Genomic DNA, 25,025 nt, shown 5'->3' on the forward strand with positions numbered 1-25,025 from the left:
TAGGGAAAGGGGGATACCTAGTCAGTTGTATAGGGAAAGGGGGATACCTAGTCAGTTGTATAGGGAAAGGGGATACCTAGTCAGTTGTATAGGGAAAGGGGGATACCTAGTCAGTTGTATAGTGAAAGGGGGATACCTAGTCAGTTGTATAGTGAAAGGGGGATACCTAGTCAGTTGTATAGTGAAAGGGGGATACCTAGTCAGTTGTATAGTGAAAGGGGGATACCTAGTCAGTTGTATAGGGAAAGGGGGATACCTAGTCAGTTGTATAGGGAAAGGGGATACCTAGTCAGTTGTATAGGGAAAGGGGGATACCTAGTCAGTTGTATAGGGAAAGGGGGATACCTAGTCAGTTGTATAGGGAAAGGGGGATACCTAGTCAGTTGTATAGTGAAAGGGGGATACCTAGTCAGTTGTATAGGGAAAGGGGATACCTAGTCAGTTGTATAGGGAAAGGGGATACCTAGTCAGTTGTATAGGGAAAGGGGATATCTAGTCAGTTGTATAGGGAAAGGGGGATACCTAGTCAGTTGTATAGGGAAAGGGGGATACCTAGTCAGTTGTATAGGGAAAGGGGGATACCTAGTCAGTTGTATAGGGAAAGGGGGATACCTAGTCAGTTGTATAGGGAAAGGGGGATACCTAGTCAGTTGTATAGGGAAAGGGGATACCTAGTCAGTTGTATAGGGAAAGGGGGATACCTAGTCAGTTGTATAGGGAAAGGGGGATACCTAGTCAGTTGTATAGTGAAAGGGGATACCTAGTCAGTTGTATAGTGAAAGGGGATACCTAGTCAGTTGTATAGTGAAAGGGGATACCTAGTCAGTTGTATAGTGAAAGGGGGATACCTAGTCAGTTGTATAGTGAAAGGGGATACCTAGTCAGTTGTATAGTGAAAGGGGATACCTAGTCAGTTGTATAGGGAAAGGGGGATACCTAGTCAGTTGTATAGGGAAAGGGGGATACCTAGTCAGTTGTATAGTGAAAGGGGGATACCTAGTCAGTTGTATAGTGAAAGGGGATACCTAGTCAGTTGTATAGGGAAAGGGGGATACCTAGTCAGTTGTATAGGGAAAGGGGATACCTAGTCAGTTGTATAGTGAAAGGGGATACCTAGTCAGTTGTATAGGGAAAGGGGGATACCTAGTCAGTTGTATAGGGAAAGGGGATACCTAGTCAGTTGTATAGGGAAAGGGGATACCTAGTCAGTTGTATAGGGAAAGGGGGATACCTAGTCAGTTGTATAGTGAAAGGGGATACCTAGTCAGTTGTATAGGGAAAGGGGATACCTAGTCAGTTGTATAGGGAAAGGGGATACCTAGTCAGTTGTATAGGGAAAGGGGATACCTAGTCAGTTGTATAGGGAAAGGGGATACCTAGTCAGTTGTATAGTGAAAGGGGATACCTAGTCAGTTGTATAGTGAAAGGGGATACCTAGTCAGTTATATAGGGAAAGGGGGATACCTAGTCAGTTGTATAGGGAAAGGGGGATACCTAGTCAGTTGTATAGTGAAAGGGGATACCAAGTCAGTTGTATAGTGAAAGGGGGATACCAAGTCAGTTGTATAGGGAAAGGGGGATACCAAGTCAGTTGTATAGGGAAAGGGGATACCAAGTCAGTTGTATAGTGAAAGGGGGATACCAAGTCAGTTGTATAGGGAAAGGGGGATACCAGGTCAGTTGTATAGGGAAAGGGGGATACCAAGTCAGTTGTATAGTGAAAGGGGGATACCTAGTCAGTTGTATAGTGAAAGGGGGATACCAAGTCAGTTGTATAGTGAAAGGGGATACCAAGTCAGTTGTATAGGGAAAGGGGATACCTAGTCAGTTGTATAGGGAAAGGGGATACCAAGTCAGTTGTATAGTGAAAGGGGATACCAAGTCAGTTGTATAGGGAAAGGGGAAACCTAGTCAGTTGTATAGTGAAAGGGGGATACCAAGTCAGTTGTATAGGGAAAGGGGAAACCTAGTCAGTTGTATAGGGAAAGGGGATACCAAATCAGTTGTATAGTGAAAGGGGGATACCAAGTCAGTTGTATAGGGAAAGGGGGATACCTAGTCAGTTGTATAGGGAAAGGGGGATACCAAGTCAGTTGTATAGTGAAAGGGGGATACCAAGTCAGTTGTATAGGGAAAGGGGGATACCAAGTCAGTTGTATAGGGAAAGGGGGATACCAAGTCAGTTGTATAGGGAAAGGGGGATACCTAGTCAGTTGTATAGGGAAAGGGGGATACCAAGTCAGTTGTATAGTGAAAGGGGGATACCAAGTCAGTTGTATAGGGAAAGGGGGATACCAAGTCAGTTGTTTAGGGAAAGGGGGATACCAAGTCAGTTGTATAGGGAAAGGGGGATACCAAGTCAGTTGTATAGGGAAAGGGGGATACCTAGTCAGTTGTATAGGGAAAGGGGGATACCAGGTCAGTTGTATAGGGAAAGGGGGATACCAAGTCAGTTGTACAACTGAATGCATTCAACTGAAATGTGTCTTCTGCATTTAACCCCTCTGAATCAGAGAGGAGTGGGGGGGCTGCCTTAATCTAGTTCTCAATGATTTAGGCTACCTGGTTGGATAAATAAATAAATAAATGAATTGATTGTTAAATACCTCCGAGGGCAGTAAGAAGTCAACGACCTACCGGATGATCTTGTACATGGCAGGGTTAGTGAAGGAGGGTTCGTCCATCTCGTTGTGTCCCCACTGTCTGTAGCAGAGCAGGTCCAGGATAACATCCTTCCTAAAGCGTCTCTGGTACTCCACAGCCAGCCTCGTGGCTCGCACCACCTCATCCGCATCATCACCGTTCACATGGATCACCGCACAGCCCACCATCTTACCTGGAGAGGGGAGAAGACACACAGAGTGAGATATTACCGATGTATTGACGTTCCAGTATATTACCGATTCTAATTCCCAAAAAGATATACTTGACATATGTTAAAGATATCAGAATTCCCAGTTTTTATATTATTTACACACACACACACATCGATATATTCACGCGCGCACACACACACGGTTGAAGTCAGAAGTTCGTAGTAGATTTGGGTAGAAAACACTCTGAAGTTTCTTAAACTGTTTGAATGATGTCTGTGAGTATAACAGAACTCATATGGGTTGTCTATCACAGTGCCAAAGCCCCACACACTACCCACCAGTACGATCTGTATGCTCTCATTGGTTGGCCCTCGCATTATACTCGTCGCCAAACCCACTGGCTACAGGTTATCTACAAGTCTCTGCTAGGTAAAGCCCCGCCTTATCTCAGCTCACTGGTCACCATAGCTGCATCCACTCGTAGCACGCGCTCCAGCAGGTATATATCGCTGGTCACCATAGCTGCATCCACTCGTAGCACGCGCTCCAGCAGGTATATATCGCCGGTCACCATAGCTGCATCCACTCGTAGCACGCGCTCCAGCAGGTATATATCGCTGGTCACCATAGCTGCATCCACTCGTAGCACGCGCTCCAGCAGGTATATATCGCCGGTCACCATAGCTGCATCCACTCGTAGCACGCGCTCCAGCAGGTATATATCGCTGGTCACCATAGCTGCATCCACTCGTAGCACGCGCTCCAGCAGGTATATATCGCTGGTCACCATAGCTGCATCCACTCGTAGCACGCGCTCCAGCAGGTATATATCGCTGGTCACCATAGCTGCATCCACTCGTAGCACGCGCTCCAGCAGGTATATATCGCTGGTCACCATAGCTGCATCCACTCGTAGCACCCGCTCCAGCAGGTATATATCGCCGGTCACCCCCAAAGCCACTTCCTCCTTTGGTTGTCTTTCCTTCCAAAAATCTCTGAAGCTGGAGACTCACATCTCCCTCACTAGCTTTAAGCACCAGCTGTCAGAGAAGCTTACAGATCACTGTACCTGTACATAGCCCATCTGTAAACAGCCCATCTATCTACCTATCTCATCCAGTATTTATTTATTTATTTACCTTGCTCCTTTGCACCCCAGTATCTCTACTTGCACATTCATCTTCTGCACATCTACCATTCCAGTGTTTAATTGCTATATTGTAGTTACTTCGCCACCATGGCCTATTTTTTGCCTTAACTCCCTTATCTTACCTCATTTGCACTCAATGTATATAGACTTTTTGTTTTCTTTTGTTCTACTGTATTATTGACTATGTTTTGTTTATTCCATGTGTAACTCTGTGTTGTTGTATGTGTCGAATTGCTATGCTTTATCTTGGCCAGGTCGCAGTTGCAAATGAGAACTTGTTCTCAACTAGCCTACCTGGTTAAATAAAAATAAATAAATAAATATGGCAGGCAAAAACCTGAGAAGAAATCCAACCAGGAAGTGGTAAATCTGAGGTTTGTAGTTTTTCAAGTCATTGCCTATCGAATATACATATATATATATATATATATATGTCTATGGGGTCATATTGCACTTCCTAAGGCTTCCACTAGATGTCAACAGTCTTTAGAACCTTGTTTCAGGCTTCTACTGTGAAGGGGGAGCGAATGAGAGCTGTTTGAGTCAGGTGTCTGGCAGAATGTCATGAGCTAAATCATGCGCGTGGCCTTGAGTGGTAGCTGCGTTCCTTTTCATTTCTAAAGACAAAGGAATTGTCCAGTTGAAACATTATTGAAGATTGATGATATAAACATCCTAAAGATTGATTCTATACATCGTTTGACATGTTTCTACGAACTGTAATATAACTTTTTAAACTTTTTGTCGGAACTAAGTGATCGTGCATTGAGCATTTGGATTATTGGGCTAAACGCGCAAACAAAAAGGAGGTATTTGGACATAAAATGATGGACTTTATCGAACAAAACAAACATTTATTGTGGAACTGGGATTCCTGGGAGTGCACTCCGATCAAGATCATCAAAGGTAAGTGAATATTTATAATGCTATTTCTGACACCTCTCCTTTGGAAAATGGCTGTATGTTTTTCTGTGGCTAGGTGCTCACCTAACATAATCGCAAGTTGTGCTTTCGCCGTAAAGCCTTTTTGAAATCTGACACAGCGGTTGCCCAGCAACAGCCCCAAAACATCACTTCTCTAGAGGAGATCTGCATGGAGGAATGGGCCAAAATACCAGCAACAGTGTGTGAAAACCTTGTGAAGACTTACAGAAAACATTTGACCTCTGTCATTGCCAACAAAGGGTATATAACAAGGGTATATAACAGTAGTATTGAGAAACTTTTGTTATTGACCAAATACTTATTTTCCACCATAATTTGCAAATAAATTCATTAAAAATCCTACAATGTGATTTTCTGGAATTTTTTCTCTCATTTTGTCTGTCATAGTTGAAGTGTACCTATGATGAAAATTACAGGCCTCTCTCATCTTTTTAAGTGGGAAAACCTGCACAATTGGTGGCTGACTAAATACCTTTTTGCCCCACTGTATGTTATGTTCATAGTTTTGATGTCTTCACTATTATACTAAATGTAGAAAATAGTACAAATAAAGAAAAACACATGAATGAGTAGGTATCTCCAAACTTTTGACTGGTACTGTACATATACAGTGCTTTCGGAATATATCCAGACCAATTGACTTTGTCCACATTGTGTTAGGTTCCTGCCTTATTCTAACTAGTTTTTTTCTCTCTCATCAATCTACACACAATAACACATAATGACAAAGCAAAAACAGGTTTAGACATTTTTGCACATTTATATTTATGAAATATCACATTAGTATTCAGACACTTTAATCAGTACTTTGTTGAAGCACATTTGGCAGCGATTACAGCCTTGAATCTTCTTGGGTATGACGCTACAAGCTTGGCACACCTGTATTTGGGGAGTTTCTCCCATTCTTTTCTCCAGCTCTTCTCAAGCTCTATCAGGTTGGATGGAGAGCGTTGCTACATCTTTGCCTCGATCCTGACTAGTCTCCCAGTCTCTGCCGCTGAAAAACATCACCACAGCATGATGCTGCCACCACCATGCTTCACCGTAGGGATGGTGCCAGGTTTCCTCCAGATGTGATGCTTGGCATTCAGGCCAAAGAGTTCAATCTTGATTTCATCAGAATAGAGAATCTTGTTTCTCATGGTCAGAGTTTTTAGGTGCCTTTTGGCAAACTCCAAGTGGGCTGTCATGTGCCATTTACTGAGTAGTGGCTTCCGTCTGGCCACTCTACCAAAAAGGCCTGATTGGTGGAGGGCTGCAAAGATGGTTGTCCGTCTGGAACGTTCTCCCATCTCCATTGAGGAACTCTAGAGCTCTGTCAGAGTGACCATTGGGTTCTTGGTCACCTCCCTGACCAAGGCCCTTCTCCCATGATTGCTCAGTTCGGCCGGGCAGCCAGCTCTAGGAAGAGTCTTGGTGGTTCCAAACTCCTTCCATTTAAGAGCGATGGAGTTCACTGTGTTCTTGGGTACCTTCAATACTGCAGAAATGTTTTGGTTCCCTTCTCCAGATCTGTGCCTCAACACAATCCTGTCTCGGAGCTCTACGGACAATCCTTCGACCTCATGGCTTGGTTTTTGCTATGACATGCACTGTCAACTGTGGGACCTTATATAGACAGGTGTGTGCCTTTCCAAATCATGTCCATTCAATTGAATTTACCACAGGTGAACTCCAAGTTCTAGAAACATCTCAAGGATGATCAATGGAAACAGGACACACCTGAGAACATTTTTGTCTCATAGCAAAGGGTCTGAATACTTATGTATTCTGTAGCTCAGTTGGTAGAGCATGGCGCTTGTAACGCCAGGGTAGTGGGTTCGATCCCCGGGACCACCCATACGTAGAATGTATGCACACATGACTGTAAGTCGCTTTGGATAAAAGCGTCTGCTAAATGGCATATATTATTATTATTATAAATAAGGTACTTCTGTTTTTTTATGCATTTGCACAACAATAACAAAAAATTTAAAAACTTGTTTTCACTTCGTCATTATGGTGTATTGTGTGTAGATTGATGAGGAACAAAATGTATTTAATAGATTTTAGAATAAGGTTTTAATGTAACAAAATGTGGGAAAGGGGGTTTGAATACTTTCCGAATGCAGTGTGTGTGTGTGTTTATATTATATATATATATATATATATATATATATATATATATATATATATATATATATATATATATATATATATATATATAATTCAAATAGATATATTATTATTCCAATTAAGATTGATAGATAAAGTGATACAGTTTTACATACCAACATCGCTACAGTACAAAGATGATCTCCCTCTCGCAGACGGAGTGGTATAGCCCACTTGGTTGTTTACAATGAGGTGGATGCTCCCACCGACTCTGAAGTGGGGGAGTAGTGAAATGGTGAATGTCTCCGGAACAATTCCTTGACCCGAGAATGAGGCATCCCCATGGACCTAAGAAAATGAAGGAAAGGTTCCACAATGATCACCAGTTCTTTTCAGGCCTGAAAGTTGGAAAATAATTGACGTCAACGATGGACAATGCCGGTATGTCACCATAAACTGGACTTCAGTGTCATAATCCCTTTCTACTAGACCCCTTTAATTAAATATTGTACTAAAAGTGCTTTTCACAATTGTGCAAGGCAAATTCACTAGAGAGCAATGAAGTATCCTTTTCTACAGAAGTTTGACCAAGTGAATGTGTTTCCAGTTCAAAGGGATAAGCACGAGTTGGCCAGCTGACTTTGATAAACAACCAGAAACAACTACTGATTGTCAAGTCAATTAGACCACACCCATTTCAAGCTTGAATTTCTCAAAAAATATAAAAGTGATTTCATAATATTTAGGCAAGTTAGCTGGCTAACTCCTTGATCCTGCTTTGTAGTATATTCCTCTAAGGTGTCAAACTCATTTTTGCCCACCAAGGTCCAAAGGGCCACACTTCAAACAGGTTATAGTGGCTTCCCAGACAATACTCCACCAGTTATAGTGGCTTCCCAGACAATACTCCACCAGTTATATTGGCTTCCCAGACAATACTCCACCAGTTATATTGGCTTCCCAGACAATACTCCACCAGTTATATTGGCTTCCCAGACAATACTCCACCAGTTATAGTGGCTTCCCAGACAATACTCCACCAGTTATAGTGGCTTCCCAGACAATACTCCACCAGTTATAGTGGCTTCCCAGACAATACTCCACCAGTTATATTGGCTTCCCAGACAATACTCCACCAGTTATAGTGGCTTCCCAGACAATACTCCACCAGTTATATTGGCTTCCCAGACAATACTCCACCAGTTATAGTGGCTTTCCAGACAATACTGCACCAGTTATATTGTCTTCCCAGACAATACTCCACCAGTTATATTTGCTTCCCAGACAATACTCCACCAGTTATAGTGGCTTCCCAGACAATACTCCACCATTTATATTGGCTTCCCAGACAATACTCCACCAGTTATAGTGGCTTTCCAGACAATACTGCACCAGTTATATTGGCTTCCCAGACAATACTCCACCAGTTATAGTGGCTTCCCAGACAATACTCCACCAGTTACAATACTCCACCAGTTATAGTGGCTTCCCAGACAATACTCCACCAGTTATATTGGCTTCCCAGACAATACTCCACCAGTTATAGTGGCTTCCCAGACAATACTCCACCAGTTATAGTGGCTTCCCAGACAATACTCCACCAATTATAGTGGCTTCCCAGACAATACTCCACCAGTTATAGTGGCTTCCAAGACAATACTCCACCAGTTATAGTGGCTTCCCAGACAATACTCCACCAGTTATATTGGCTTCCCAGACAATACTCCACCAGTTATATTGGCTTCCCAGACAATACTCCACCAGTTATATTGGCTTCCCAGACAATACTCCACCAGTTATATTGGCTTCCCAGACAATACTCCACCAGTTATATTGGCTTCCCAGACAATACTCCACCAGTTATATTGGCTTCCCAGACAATACTCCACCAGTTATAGTGGCTTCCCAGACAATACTCCACCAGTTATATTGGCTTCCCAGACAATACTCCACCAGTTATAGTGGCTTTCCAGACAATACTGCACCAGTTATATTGGCTTCCCAGACAATACTCCACCAGTTATAGTGGCTTCCCAGACAATACTCCACCAGTTACAATACTCCACCAGTTATAATGGCTTCCCAGACAATACTCCACCAGTTATAGTGGCTTCCCAGACAATACTCCACCAGTTATATTGGCTTCCCAGACAATACTCCACCAGTTATAGTGGCTTCCCAGACAATACTCCACCAGTTATATTGGCTTCCCAGACAATACTCCACCAGTTATAGTGGCTTCCCAGACAATACTCCACCAGTTATATTGGCTTCCCAGACAATACTCCACCAGTTATAGTGGCTTCCCAGACAATACTCCACCAGTTATAGTGGCTTCCCAGAATATACTCCACCAGTTATAGTGGCTTCCCAGACAATACTCCACCAGTTATATTGGCTTCCCAGACAATACTCCACCAGTTATAGTGGCTTCCCAGACAATACTCCACCAGTTATATTGGCTTCCCAGACAATACTCCACCAGTTATAGTGGCTTCCCAGACAATACTCCACCAGTTATATTGGCTTCCCAGACAATACTCCACCAGTTATAGTGGCTTCCCAGACAATACTCCACCAGTTATAGTGGCTTCCCAGACAATACTCCACCAGTTATATTGGCTTCCCAGACAATACTCCACCAGTTATATTGGCTTCCCAGACAATACTCCACCAGTTATATTGGCTTCCCAGACAATACTCCACCAGTTATAGTGGCTTCCCAGACAATACTCCACCAGTTATATTGGCTTCCCAGACAATACTCCACCAGTTATATTGGCTTCCCAGACAATACTCCACCAGTTATATTGGCTTCCCAGACAATACTCCACCAGTTATAGTGGCTTCCCAGACAATACTCCACCAGTTATAGTGGCTTCCCAGACAATACTCCACCAGTTATAGTGGCTTCCCAGACAATACTCCACCAGTTATATTGGCTTCCCAGACAATACTCCACCAGTTATATTGGCTTCCACCAGTTATAGACAATACTCCACCAGTTATATTGGCTTCCCAGACAATACTCCACCAGTTATATTGGCTTCCCAGACAGACAATACTCCACCAGTTATATTGGCTTCCCAGACAATACTCCACCAGTTATATTGGCTTCCCAGACAATACTCCACCAGTTATATTGGCTTCCCAGACAATACTCCACCAGTTATAGTGGCTTCCCAGACAATATTGGCTTCCCAGACAATCCACCAGTTATAGTGGCTTCCCAGACAATACTCCAACAGTTACAATACTCCACCAGTTATAGTGGCTTCCCAGACAATACTCCACCAGTTATATTGGCTTCCCAGACAATACTCCACCAGTTATAGTGGCTTCCCAGACAATACTCCACCAGTTATAGTGGCTTCCCAGACAATACTCCACCAATTATAGTGGCTTCCCAGACAATACTCCACCAGTTATAGTGGCTTCCAAGACAGTACTCCACCAGTTATAGTGGCTTCCCAGACAATACTCCACCAGTTATATTGGCTTCCCAGACAATACTCCATCAGTTATATTGGCTTCCCAGACAATACTCCACCAGTTATATTGGCTTCCCAGACAATACTCCACCAGTTATATTGGCTTCCCAGACAATACTCCACCAGTTATATTGGCTTCCCAGACAATACTCCACCAGTTATATTGGCTTCCCAGACAATACTCCACCAGTTATAGTGGCTTCCCAGACAATACTCCACCAGTTATATTGGCTTCCCAGACAATACTCCACCAGTTATAGTGGCTTCCCAGACAATACTCCACCAGTTATATTGGCTTCCCAGACAATACTCCACCAGTTATAGTGGCTTCCCAGACAATACTCCACCAGTTACAATACTCCACCAGTTATAATGGCTTCCCAGACAATACTCCACCAGTTATAGTGGCTTCCCAGACAATACTCCACCAGTTATATTGGCTTCCCAGACAATACTCCACCAGTTATAGTGGCTTCCCAGACAATACTCCACCAGTTATATTGGCTTCCCAGACAATACTCCACCAGTTATAGTGGCTTCCCAGACAATACTCCACCAGTTATATTGGCTTCCCAGACAATACTCCACCAGTTATAGTGGCTTCCCAGACAATACTCCACCAGTTATAGTGGCTTCCCAGACAATACTCCACCAGTTATAGTGGCTTCCCAGACAATACTCCACCAGTTATATTGGCTTCCCAGACAATACTCCACCAGTTATAGTGGCTTCCCAGACAATACCCCACCAGTTATATTGGCTTCCCAGACAATACTCCACCAGTTATAGTGGCTTCCCAGACAATACTCCACCAGTTATAGTGGCTTCCCAGACAATACTCCACCAGTTATATTGGCTTCCCAGACAATACTCCACCAGTTATAGTGGCTTCCCAGACAATACTCCACCAGTTATAGTGGCTTCCCAGACAATACTCCACCAGTTATATTGGCTTCCCAGACAATACTCCACCAGTTATATTGGCTTCCCAGACAATACTCCACCAGTTATATTGGCTTCCCAGACAATACTCCGCAGGTTATAGTGGCTTCCCAGACAATACTCGACAGGTTATATTGGCTTCCCAGACAATACTCCACCAGTTATATTGGCTTCCTAGACAATACTCCACCAGTTATATTGGCTTCCCAGACAATACTCCACCAGTTATATTGGCTTCCCAGACAATACTCCACCAGTTATATTGGCTTCCCAGACAAAACTCCACCAGTTATATTGGCTTCCCAGACAATACTCCACCAGTTATAGTGGCTTCCCAGACAATACTCCACCAGTTATAGTGGCTTCCCAGACAATACTCCACCAGTTATAGTGGCTTCCCAGACAATACTGCACCAGTTATATTGGCTTCCCAGACAATACTCCACCAGTTATATTGGCTTCCCAGACAATACTCCACCAGTTATAGTGGCTTCCCAGACAATACTCCACCAGTTATATTGGCTTCCCAGACAATACTCCACCAGTTATAGTGGCTTCCCAGACAATACTCCACCAGTTATAGTGGCTTCCCAGACAATACTCCACCAGTTATATTGGCTTCCCAGACAATACTCCACCAGTTATATTTGCTTCCCAGACAATACTCCACCAGTTATATTGGCTTCCCAGACAATACTCCGCAGGTTATAGTGGCTTCCCAGACAATACTCGACAGGTTATATTGGCTTCCCAGACAATACTCCACCAGTTATATTGGCTTCCTAGACAATACTCCACCAGTTATATTGGCTTCCCAGACAATACTCCACCAGTTATATTGGCTTCCCAGACAATACTCCACCAGTTATATTGGCTTCCCAGACAAAACTCCACCAGTTATATTGGCTTCCCAGACAATACTCCACCAGTTATAGTGGCTTCCCAGACAATACTCCACCAGTTATAGTGGCTTCCCAGACAATACTCCACCAGTTATAGTGGCTTCCCAGACAATACTGCACCAGTTATATTGGCTTCCCAGACAATACTCCACCAGTTATATTGGCTTCCCAGACAATACTCCACCAGTTATATTGGCTTCCCAGACAATACTCCACCAGTTATAGTGGCTTTCCAGACAATACTGCACCAGTTATATTGGCTTCCCAGACAATACTCCACCAGTTATAGTGGCTTCCCAGACAATACTCCACCAGTTATATTGGCTTCCCAGACAATACTCCACCAGTTATAGTGGCTTCCCAGACAATACTCCACCAGTTATATTGGCTTCCCAGACAATACTCCACCAGTTATAGTGGCTTCCCAGACAATACTCCACCAGTTATAGTGGCTTCCCAGACAATACTCCACCAGTTATAGTGGCTTCCCAGACAATACTCCACCAGTTATATTGGCTTCCCAGACAATACTCCACCAGTTATAGTGGCTTCCCAGACAATACTCCACCAGTTATATTGGCTTCCCAGACAATACTCCACCAGTTATAGTGGCTTCCCAGACAATACTCCACCAGTTATATTGGCTTCCCAGACAATACTCCACCAGTTATATTGGCTTCCCAGACAATACTCCACCAGTTATATTGGCTTCCCAGACAAAACTCCACCAGTTATATTGGCTTCCCAGACAATACTCCACCAGTTATAGTGGCTTCCCAGACAATACTCCACCAGTTATAGTGGCTTCCCAGACAATACTCCACCAGTTATAGTGGCTTCCCAGACAATACTGCACCAGTTATATTGGCTTCCCAGACAATACTCCACCAGTTATATTGGCTTCCCAGACAATACTCCACCAGTTATATTGGCTTCCCAGACAATACTCCACCAGTTATAGTGGCTTTCCAGACATTACATTACATTACATTTAAGTCATTTAGCAGACGCTCTTATCCAGAGCGACTTACAAATTGGTGCATTCACCTTATGACATCCAGTGGGACAGTCACTTAACAATAGTGCATCTAAAACTTAGGGGGGGTGGGGTGAGAGGGATTACTTAACCTATCCTAGGTATTCCTTAAAGAGGTGGGGTTTCAGGTGTCTCCGGAAGGTGGTGATTGACTCCGCTGTCCTGGCGTCGTGAGGGAGTTTGTTCCACCATTGGGGGGCCAGGGCAGCGAACAGTTTTGACTGGGCTGAGCGGGAGCTGTACTTCCTCAGTGGTAGGGAGGCGAGCAGGCCAGAGGTGGATGAACGCAGTGCCCTTGTTTGGGTGTAGGGCCTGATCAGAGCCTGGAGGTACTGAGGTGCCGTTCCCCTCACAGCTCCGTAGGCAAGCACCATGGTCTTGTAGCGGATGCGAGCTTCAACTGGAAGCCAGTGGAGAGAACGGAGGAGCGGGGTGACGTGAGAGAACTTGGGAAGGTTGAACACCAGACGGGCTGCGGCGTTCTGGATGAGTTGAAGGGGTTTAATGGCACAGGCAGGGAGCCCAGCCAACAGCGAGTTGCAGTAATCCAGACGGGAGATGACAAGTGCCTGGATTAGGACCTGCGCCGCTTCCTGTGTGAGGCAGGGTCGTACTCTGCGGATGTTGTAGAGCATGAACCTACAGGAACGGGCCACCGCCTTGATGTTAGTTGAGAACGACAGGGTGTTGTCCAGGATCACGCCAAGGTTCTTGGCGCTCTGGGAGGAGGACACAATGGAGTTGTCAACCGTGATGGCGAGATCATGGAACGGGCAGTCCTTCCCCGGGAGGAAGAGCAGCTCCGTCTTGCCGAGGTTCAGCTTGAGGTGGTGATCCGTCATCCACACTGATATGTCTGCCAGACATGCAGAGATGCGATTCGCCACCTGGTCATCAGAAGGGGGAAAGGAGAAGATTAATTGTGTGTCGTCTGCATAGCAATGATAAGAGAGACCATGTGAGGTTATGACAGAGCCAAGTGACTTGGTGTATAGCGAGAATAGGAGAGGGCCAAGAACAGAGCCCTGGGGGACACCAGTGGTGAGAGCGCGTGGTGAGGAGACAGATTCTCGCCACGCCACCTGGTAGGAGCGACCTGTCAGGTAGGACGCAATCCAAGCGTGGGCCGTGCCGGAGATGCCCAACTCGGAGAGGGTGGAGAGGAGGATCTGATGGTTCACAGTATCGAAGGCAGCCGATAGATCTAGAAGGATGAGAGCAGAGGAGAGAGAGTTAGCTTTAGCAGTGCGGAGCGCCTCCGTGATACAGAGGAGAGCAGTCTCAGTTGAATGACTAGTCTTGAAACCTGACTGATTTGGATCAAGAAGGTCATTCAGAGAGAGATAGCGGGAGAGCTGGCCAAGGACAGCACGTTCAAGAGTTTTGGAGAGAAAAGAAAGAAGGGATACTGGTCTGTAATTGTTGACATCGGAGGGATCGAGTGTAGGTTTTTTCAGAAGGGGTGCAACTCTCGCTCTCTTGAAGACGGAAGGGACGTAGCCAACGGTCAGGGATGAGTTGATGAGCGAGGTGAGGTAAGGGAGAAGGTCTCCGGAAATGGTCTGGAGAAGAGAGGAGGGGATAGGGTCAAGCGGGCAGGTTGTTGGGCGGCCGGCCGTCACAAGACGCGAGATTTCATCTGGAGAGAGAGGGGAGAAAGAGGTCAGAGCACAGGGTAGGGCAGTGTGAGCAGAACCAGCAGTGTCGTTTGACTTAGCAAACGAGGATCGGATGTCGTCGACCTTCTTTTCAAAATGGTTGACGAAGTCATCTGCAGAGAGGGAGGAGGGGGGGGGGGGGCGGAGGATTCAGGAGAGAGGAGAAGGTGGCAAAGAGCTTCCTAGGGTTAGAGGCAGCAGCTTGGAATTTAGCGTGGTAGAAAGTGGCTTTAGCAGCAGAGACAGAGGAGGAAAATGTAGAGAGGAGGGAGTGAAAGGATGCCAGGTCCGCAGGGAGGCGAGTTTTCCTCCATTTCCGCTCGGCTGCCCGGAGCCCTGTTCTGTGAGCTCGCAATGAGTCATCGAGCCACGGAGCGGGAGGGGAGGACCGAGCCGGCCTGGAGGATAGGGGACATAGAGAGTCAAGGGATGCAGAGAGGGAGGAGAGGAGGGTTGAGGAGGCAGAATCAGGAGATAGGTGGGAGAAGGTTTGAGCGGAGGGAAGAGATGATAGGATGGAAGAGGAGAGAGTAGCGGGGGAGAGAGAGCGAAGGTTGGGACAATACTGCACCAGTTATATTGGCTTCCCAGACAATACTCCACCAGTTATAGTGGCTTCCCAGACAATACTCCACCAGTTATATTGGCTTCCCAGACAATACTCCACCAGTTATAGTGGCTTCCCAGACAATACTCCACCAGTTATATTGGCTTCCCAGACAATACTCCACCAGTTATAGTGGCTTCCCAGACAATACTCCACCAGTTATAGTGGCTTCCCAGACAATACTCCACCAGTTATATTGGCTTCCCAGACAATACTCCACCAGTTATATTGGCTTCCCAGACAATACTCCACCAGTTATAGTGGCTTCCCAGACAATACTCCACCAGTTATATTGGCTTCCCAGACAATACTCCACCAGTTATAGTGGCTTCCCAGACAATACTCCACCAGTTATATTGGCTTCCCAGACAATACTCCACCAGTTATATTGGCTTCCCAGACAATACTCCACCAGTTATATTGGCTTCCCAGAGTGGCTTCCCAGACAATACTCCGCAGGTTATAGTGGCTTCCCAGACAATACTCCACAGGTTATATTGGCTTCCCAGACAATACTCCACCAGTTATATTGGCTTCCTAGACAATACTCCACCAGTTATATTGGCTTCCCAGACAATACTCCACCAGTTATATTGGCTTCCCAGACAATACTCCACCAGTTATATTGGCTTCCCAGACAATACTCCACCAGTTATATTGGCTTCCCAGACAATACTCCGCAGGTTATAGTGGCTTCCCAGACAATACTCCGCAGGTTATATTGGCTTCCCAGACAATACTCCACCAGTTATATTGGCTTCCTAGACAATACTCCACCAGTTATATTGGCTTCCCAGACAATACTCCAGCAGTTATATTGGCTTCCCAGACAATACTCCACCAGTTATAGTGGCTTCCCAGACAATACTCCACCAGTTATAGTGGCTTCCCAGACAATACTCCACCAGTTATAGTGGCTTCCCAGACAATACTCCACCAGTTATATTGGCTTCCCAGACAATACTCCACCAGTTATATTGGCTTCCCAGACAATACTCCACCAGTTATAGTGGCTTCCCAGACAATACTCCACCAGTTATATTGGCTTCCCAGACAATACTCCACCAGTTATAGTGGCTTCCCAGACAATACTCCACCAGTTATAGTGGCTTCCCAGACAATACTCCACCAGTTATATTGGCTTCCCAGACAATACTCCACCAGTTATAGTGGCTTCCCAGACAATACTCCACCAGTTATAGTGGCTTCCCAGACAATACTCCACCAGTTAAAGTGGCTTCCCAGACAATACTCCACCAGTTATATTGGCTTCCCAGACAATACTCCACCAGTTATATTGGCTTCCCAGACAATACTCCACCAGTTATATTGGCTTCCCAGACAAAACTCCACCAGTTATATTGGCTTCCCAGACAATACTCCACCAGTTATAGTGGCTTCCCAGACAATACTCCACCAGTTATATTGGCTTCCCAGACAATACTCCACAGGTTATAGTGGCTTCCCAGACAATACTCCGCAGGTTATAGTGGCTTCCCAGACAATACTCCACCAGTTATATTGGCTTCCCAGACAATACTCCACAGGTTATATTGGCTTCCCAGACAATACTCCACCAGTTATATTGGCTTCCCAGACAATACTCCACAGGTTATAGTGGCTTCCCAGACAAAACTCCACAGGTTATAGTGGCTTCCCAGACAAAACTCCACAGGTTATAGTGGCTTCCCAGACAAAACTCCACAGGTTATATTGGCTTCCCAGACACAACTCCACCAGTTATATTGTCCTCAGGCTAAAAATGTTCTTTCTGGGGAGTAGTTTCCCTCCTGTTGAGCCATGTCTATGTATGTATATCAGCATGTCTAAATAGGGCTATGACTATGATCTCAGTACGATACCTGGAGACAGACAACTTTATCACCAGGCTGAGCGTTCTCGTCTGGGGAGTAGTCTCCCTCCTGTTTGAGCTGCTGGCGGGCACGGGTCTTCCCCTGGGTGACTGGGTTGATGGCCTCCAGGTGGGAGGGGTTGGGCAGCATGGTCACATGGAGGGGGTGGGCAGCACCAAAGTCCAGCTCTACAGAGGAGGTGAGGTGGGAGAGGACATCGCCGGTAGAGGGAGAGTCTGCTGGGAACTCACTGAGGCCACGCATTTTACGGAACATCAGCTGGAGGTGAAGGGGAGACAGGAGTCACACATCCAAATAAATATCAATCAAATCAATCAATATGTGAATAATAAGTTAATAAGTTTAAAAGTCCCAGGAGTGAACCCTGAGGAAGGCAATTGGTGCCAAAACATGTTAATTCATATGACTGGTAGTGTTTATTAGTTATCCCACAGGGTCATTCATGGTAGCCATTACAGCCATGACCTTTGATCTCGAAGATGTCTAAACCCTGACCTCTGGTGGGAACTGCAGAAGCCCCGTGAGGAGGTTAAGTCTACCGCGGTGAGGCATCCCCATGACGATGTCCGTCACCCCGCTGTGGGCAGACAGACGGAATATCTCGTAGAACACTCCCATCATGCTCTCTGCTCCCTCACCGCCATAACGCTTCACCGTGGAGAACTTGGAGGCTAGAAAGTGATCAAACTCCTGAGGTAACACAAGAAGAAACAGGTTGTTATTGGAAAAGAGAATGTGTTCTCAATGACTTCTGGCGAAATAAAGCCAAAATACATCAAGAGAGAAGTCAGACAGATCTGTCTCAGTCTTTCTTGGAAATGGGACCAAAAGAAGAGTAACATCGATAAAAACAATACCACCTCATACTCGCTAATAAAATAATCACTTTACTCTGATATTAGATAAGATACTAGTTTTGATTATTTAGGCAATTAAAGCTAATTAGACTATAAATACAGTACGACAACGTTTCTCAATCTATCCATTCCTCCCTCCATCCATCTACCTGTGACCCCAGCATTAGCTTGGCCAGTTCTCTCCTCTCCTCGGTGGAGGTCTCCTTCCAATTATCCATTAACCCTCCCTCCATCCATCTACCTGTGACCACAGCATTAGCTTGGCCAGTTCTCTCCTCTCCTCGGTGGAGGTCTCCTTCCAATTATCCATTAACCCTCCCTCCATCCATCTACCTGTGACCACAGCATTAGCTTGGCCAGTTCTCTCCTCTCCTCGGTGGAGGTCTCCTTCCAATTATCCATTAACCCTCCCTCCATCCATCTACCTGTGACCCCAGCATTAGCTTGGCCAGTTCTCTCCTCGGTGGAGGTCTCCTTCCAATTATCCATTAACCCTCCCTCCATCCATCTACCTGTGACCCCAGCATTAGCTTGGCCAGTTCTCTCCTCTCCTCGGTGGAGGTCTCCTTCCAATTATCCATTAACCCTCCCTCCATCCATCTACCTGTGACCCCAGCATTAGCTTGGCCAGTCCTCTCCTCTCCTCGGTGGAGGTCTCCTTCCAATTATCCATTAACCCTCCCTCCATCCATCTACCTGTGACTCCAGCATGAGCTTGGCCAGTCCTCTCCTCTCCTCCGCAGTAAACATCTCTTTCTTCAGCTGCTCGAAGCGGTCTGCGAGCCACTCCCTTTCCTCCAGGCTGGTCAGCTGATTGGTCTCTATGGAAATGCGGCCACAGTAGGACTCCTCCAGGTAGCCAATCACCTCCTCCACCGACGCCTCAGCTTTACCAAAATGACGCAGTCCTGGACGAAAAGGAGTTCATATCTAAGAGTCACCTCTTGAAGATTTTTTATTATTTTAAAAAATCAGGTGAACCCTGCCTGAGTAAGATATGTTTGGTAGCAAACATGTTGAAGTATGCAGGACAGAACATGTAGGTGTGTTGTTCATGTGAGGCAATCGTGTACATGGAGGAGACGATTATGAACTCTCCATGTAGGGTTACAGGTGATGGATATTATAGACACCCTGAATAACTGAAATGTATTTTATAAAGCCCTTTTTACATCCCCAATTTTCAGAAAGTGATTTTACCCTCTGAGTCATATCCACTAATTCATGTCTATTACCTGCATTTGAGTGGTCTATTATTTAGGAGTGATTATGTAAGTGATAACCAACGAGGGGCTATGCGTTCTCTGGAAAATAATGAACAACGTGGATGGTGTGCTTCTCGACGTGCTCGCTCGCGGAGTGGAACTAATCTTCTACGGAGTTGTATTATTTTCCAAAGAACGCATTGAGTCCCGAGTTCATTATCCTTTTTTTATACCATGGCTATAATTTAACAAATGTACCGCTAGAAATGTGTTCATTTGAAAATAGACATGTTCAAGATCCACTGCAAGTTAGCAAGTTTACTAGATAGCTACAGTAGTTGCCTTAGTAACTACACAAATAGACTTGATATTTTAGCTAATCAATCCATCAGTCCTATCACAGATAGATCAATGACAGTTTAGTTATAAAACTCTTTGGGTCCTAGCTTGCTATTATGAAAATCTAATTCAACAATGACAATGTTTTCAACTCAACGTTTCCATTCAAAAGCAGCTCAAACATAGAACATGTAAGAATGAACTATAGCCGTTGAATTATCCTGTGCTGAGGATATACCTTGTGCATTATAGGGAAATAATGCACGCTCTAGAATGCCCTTCAAACCAATCAGAAATTAGTCATCAATAATGCCATGGTATAAACTGTAAAAACGGAGGTATGAGATATTATTATTGGCTGTCACTGAAAATGCTTCATCCCAGGCGACACCATGCAGAGAGCCTGCGTTAATTTTACGTGTTATTGTTCAAATCAAATCAAATTGATGTGCTGCGAGCCATTTCCTGACGCTTCCCATTTAATTGGTATGGTTGGTTTAGCAATTCAAATGTTTGGTGATGGGTTTAACATTGACCTCTCCATAAGGCTTCCCTACACCTACACTACAGTAGAACTACCTAGTAGTATCTAGCTAGTAGCCTAGTAGTAGTAGGAAGATACTAGAAAACACTGCTATGCATCATCAATGTGAAGTGTATTTATTGATAGATTGATTTAAATCAACGACGCGTATTTCATGAAGAAGTCAATAGACCACATAGACATAGCCTACCTGATGTGTTAAGGGGTCCTTGTACAGCTCCAGTCAACATGTTGATCTCTGGCACACTGTCCTCCACTGGGTCATTAGGCAGTAGAGGGTTAATTTTAGCAGCCTTATGTCCATGTGCTCTGTAAGCCTCCACCAGGCGTGCTAGCCCATGGTCTGTGTAAACAGAGGGGGGGGGGGGCATTGTAGAAGTGTTCACAAAGTGACCTTTTGGACCTGAATGCCAAAACATTCAAGAGATACAGCTGCTCAAAGTTGACCTATTTGGCATACCCCACCATAGCACGAGACATCCATGTCTTCAACACTGGAAAAGTTAAACAGCGATCTTTATGGTACTAATTTTATAGAATGGGAATATCTGTTGTTTTAAATGATACTGACAATCATCCATAGGAAACCTATTGTAATCACAGAAATATAAATAATAGAATAGACGTGACCATTTAAGTTGGCATTCAACAGTGGGTGGACCAGCGATCATGTTTATGGTAGTAATTACAAGTTAACATTTACATTTAAAAGGTGTACCAGCTAAAGTGCAGTGGTCTGAAGGGATAGGTCCATTCTATTAGTTATATTTCTATGACTGAAATGACGACCCATCCTGTATTCAAGAGCATGTTGTGTCTCAACCGACGACAGGCACAACACAAAATCTCAGATGATGTCGGGCAGGGGTCAGGGGTGGGCAAACTTTTTGGCTTGCGGGCCACATCGGGATTTTGAAATTCAACGGAGGGGCCGCATTTTTACTACAGACCCGGGTTCGATCCCAGGCTGTGTCACAGCTGGCAGGTACAGTCGCCCACATGGCTCCATGTGAACTACAATTCCAACGCTGTGTTTTAACGTCTATAATCATCGCTTTCATAATGGTTTTCAAAACGTATGCCGATATCAGCAAGAAAAAAAAATGTTAAATGTAAAAAAATATACTTACTCTAGCAGTTTTGCAAAGATCCACAAGCTGTGTACGTGCCCATTTGACAAACTACACTTGTTTAAATCAAAAGGGACACTGTCAAAAAGTGATTTAATTCATATACCCAGGGACAAAGACTGTTCCAAAACAACGGCCCTTTTTATGTAAACACGTGGGAATGGAGGAGGGGGGGTAGGAGGATATCCATAGTCTATGACAAGCAATTAGACAAATTTCCAGTTAAATGCCAATTAAAGCAAGTAGTAAAAGTGTAGCTGTGATACGTAGTGACAACAATGACAACAACACTTCATCTGTTCTGCAATAACAACAACAACAACAACAACAACAACAACAACAACACTTCATCTGTTCTGCAATAACAACAACAACAACAACAACACTTCATCTGTCCTGCAATAACAATAGGTGAATGAACACAGTGCCATGAAATAGTATTAGCCCATATTTTTTGAATACTGAATTTGATCAGATCTTCAACCAATATCGAATAAATCTGATAAAGTGAACCTGAGTTTAAATTTTTAATTTATTTTAAGTATATACTTATTTTATTTATTTTATTAACAAAAGTTATGCAACACCCATTTCCCCTTGTGTGCAAAAAGTAATTACCTCCTTACACTCAATAACTGGTTGTGCCACCTTTAGCTGCAATGACTGCAACCAGATGCTTCCTGTAGTTGTTGATCAGACTCTCACATTTCGGTGGAGGAATTGTAGCCTGCTCTTGCATCCAGAACTACTTTAACTCAGCAACATTTGTGGGTTTTCAACCATGAATATATGAGGTCGGAAATACCTGTCTTAGGGGGGTTTCAAGCACGAACTGCTCATTTTAAGTCCTGCCACAACATCTCAATTGGGATTAGGTCTGGACTTTGACTAGATACTTCCACAACTTCAAATGTCTTGCTTTTTAGCCATTTTCATAATTGTGTGTTTTGGGTCATTGTCTTGCTGCATGACCCAGCTGCACTTCAGCTCACAGACGGATGGCCTCTCCTGTAGAATTCTCTGATACAGAGCAGAATTCATGGTTCATTCTATTAAGGCAAGTTCTCCAGGTCGTGAAGCAGCAAAGCACCTCCAAACCATCACAATACCACCACCATCCTTGACCGTTGGTATGAGGTTCTTACTGTGGAATGCAGGGTTTGGTTTTCACCAGGCATAAATGGGACCCATGTCATCCAAAATGTTTACTCAAGTTTGCCAAAAAGCACCTGGATGATCATCAAGACTCTTGGAAGAATGCTCTATGGACAGATGATTTTTTGTGCCTGGCGAAAACCAAACACTTGGTTGAAATCTGTTTTTTTTTGGTGGAAGAAAGCGGGTTAGGGATTCGTGGCTCGCTGTACCCAGTCAACATGCTAGGCTCGGACCTATTCTGTTTGAGATTCAGGGGACTAGGCATCAGGGGGCTTCATGCAGGCCGAGCTCTTCCCGGGTCCAACCCCTTCCCTTTTTCCACATTTTGTTACGTTACAGCCTTATTCTAAAATGGATTAAATACGTTTTTTTCCCTCATCAATCTACACACAATACCCCATAATGATAAAGCAAAAACAGGTTTTTAGAAATGTTTAGAAATTTATTAAAAATAAATAAACCAATTTACATAAGTATTGCCTAGCGTTGTCCGGGTTAGGGGAAACCGTCAATATTCCAAGCAAGAGGTTTTGGTGTGTTTATCCGGGACAATGTCCTCAGGATTATGGAGTGGTGTGTTTGTCCGGGACAATGTCCTCCGGATTATGGAGTGGTGTGTTTATCCGGGACAATGTCCTCGGGATTATGGAGTGGTGTGTTTATCCGGGACAATGTCCTCGGGATTATGGAGTGGTGTGTTTGTCCAGGACAATGTCCTCAGGATTATGGAGTGGTGTGTTTGTCCGGGACAATGTCCTCAGGATTATGGAGTGGTGTGTTTGTCCGGGACAATGTCCTCAGGATTATGGAGTGGTGTGTTTGTCCGGGACAATGTCCTCAGGATTATGGAGTGGTGTGTTTGTCCGGGACAATGTCCTCAGGATTATGGAGTGGTGTGTTTGTCCGGGACAATGTCCTCAGGATTATGGAGTGGTGTGTTTGTCCGGGACAATGTCCTCCGGATTATGGAGTGGTGTGTTTGTCCGGGACAATGTCCTCATGATAATGGAGTGGTGTGTTTGTCTGGGAAAATGTCCTCAGGATTATGGAGTGGTGTGTTTGTCCGGGACAATGTCCTCAGGATTATGGAGTGGTGTGTTTGTCCGGGACAATGTCCTCAGGATTATGGAGTGGTGTGTTTGTCCGGGACAATGTCCTCAGGATTATGGAGTGGTGTGTTTGTCCGGGACAATGTCCTCAGGATTATGGAGTGGTGTGTTTGTCCGGGACAATGTCCTCAGGATTATGGAGTGGTGTGTTTGTCCGGGACAATGTCCTCAGGATTATGGAGTGGTGTGTTTATCCTGGACAATGTCCTCAGGATTATGGAGTGGTGTGTTTGTCCAGGACAATGTCTTCAGGATTATGGAGTGGTGTGTTTGTCCGGGACAATGTCCTCAGGATTATGGAGTGGTGTGTTTGTCCGGGACAATGTCCTCAGGATTATGGAGTGGTGTGTTTGTCCGGGACAATGTCCTCAGGATTATGGAGTGGTGTGTTTGTCCGGGACAATGTCCTCAGGATTATGGAGTGGTGTGTTTGTCCGGGACAATGTCCTCAGGATTATGGAGTGGTGTGTTTGTCCGGGACAATGTCCTCAGGATTATGGAGTGGTGTGTTTGTCCGGGACAATGTCCTCAGGATTATGGAGTGGTGTGTTTGTCCGGGACAATGTCCTCAGGATTATGGAGTGGTGTGTTTGTCCGGGACAATGTCCTCAGGATTATGGAGTGGTGTGTTTGTCCGGGACAATGTCCTCAGGATTATGGAGTGGTGTGTTTATCCTGGACAATGTCCTCAGGATTATGGAGTGGTGTGTTTGTCCGGGACAATGTCCTCAGGATTATGGAGTGGTGTGTTTGTCCGGGACAATGTCCTCAGGATTATGGAGTGGTGTGTTTGTCCGGGACAATGTCCTCAGGATTATGGAGTGGTGTGTTTGTCCGGGACAATGTCCTCAGGATTATGGAGTGGTGTGTTTGTCCGGGACAATGTCCTCAGGATTATGGAGTGGTGTGTTTGTCCGGGACAATGTCCTCAGGATTATGGAGTGGTGTGTTTGTCCGGGACAATGTCCTCAGGATTATGGAGTGGTGTGTTTGTCCGGGACAATGTCCTCAGGATTATGGAGTGGTGTGTTTGTCCGGGACAATGTCCTCAGGATTATGGAGTGATGTGTTTGTCCGGGACAATGTCCTCAGGATTATGGAGTGGTGTGTTTGTCCGGGACAATGTCCTCAGGATTATGGAGTGGTGTGTTTGTCCGGGACAATGTCC

The 25,025-nt window shown here is 44.9% G+C and overlaps 1 protein-coding gene across 1 annotated transcript in view; it reads right to left on the bottom strand.

Annotated features, from left to right (window-relative positions):
* The window catches only part of LOC124032433 (probable 2-oxoglutarate dehydrogenase E1 component DHKTD1, mitochondrial), a 54,952-nt gene that overhangs the window by 26,204 nt on the left and 3,723 nt on the right, over positions 1-25,025 (bottom strand). The window contains exons 2-7 of the mRNA XM_046344831.1: positions 20,651-20,803; positions 19,069-19,280; positions 18,011-18,205; positions 17,504-17,773; positions 7,182-7,353; positions 2,638-2,836 (exon numbers count right to left, since the gene is read on the bottom strand). Coding sequence (XP_046200787.1) covers positions 2,638-2,836; positions 7,182-7,353; positions 17,504-17,773; positions 18,011-18,205; positions 19,069-19,280; positions 20,651-20,803 — 1,201 coding nt within the window. The remainder of the gene's footprint in view (positions 1-2,637; positions 2,837-7,181; positions 7,354-17,503; positions 17,774-18,010; positions 18,206-19,068; positions 19,281-20,650; positions 20,804-25,025) is intronic.

Source organism: Oncorhynchus gorbuscha, linkage group LG01, assembly GCF_021184085.1.
Source record: "Oncorhynchus gorbuscha isolate QuinsamMale2020 ecotype Even-year linkage group LG01, OgorEven_v1.0, whole genome shotgun sequence".
NCBI classification, from domain to species: domain Eukaryota; kingdom Metazoa; phylum Chordata; class Actinopteri; order Salmoniformes; family Salmonidae; genus Oncorhynchus; species Oncorhynchus gorbuscha.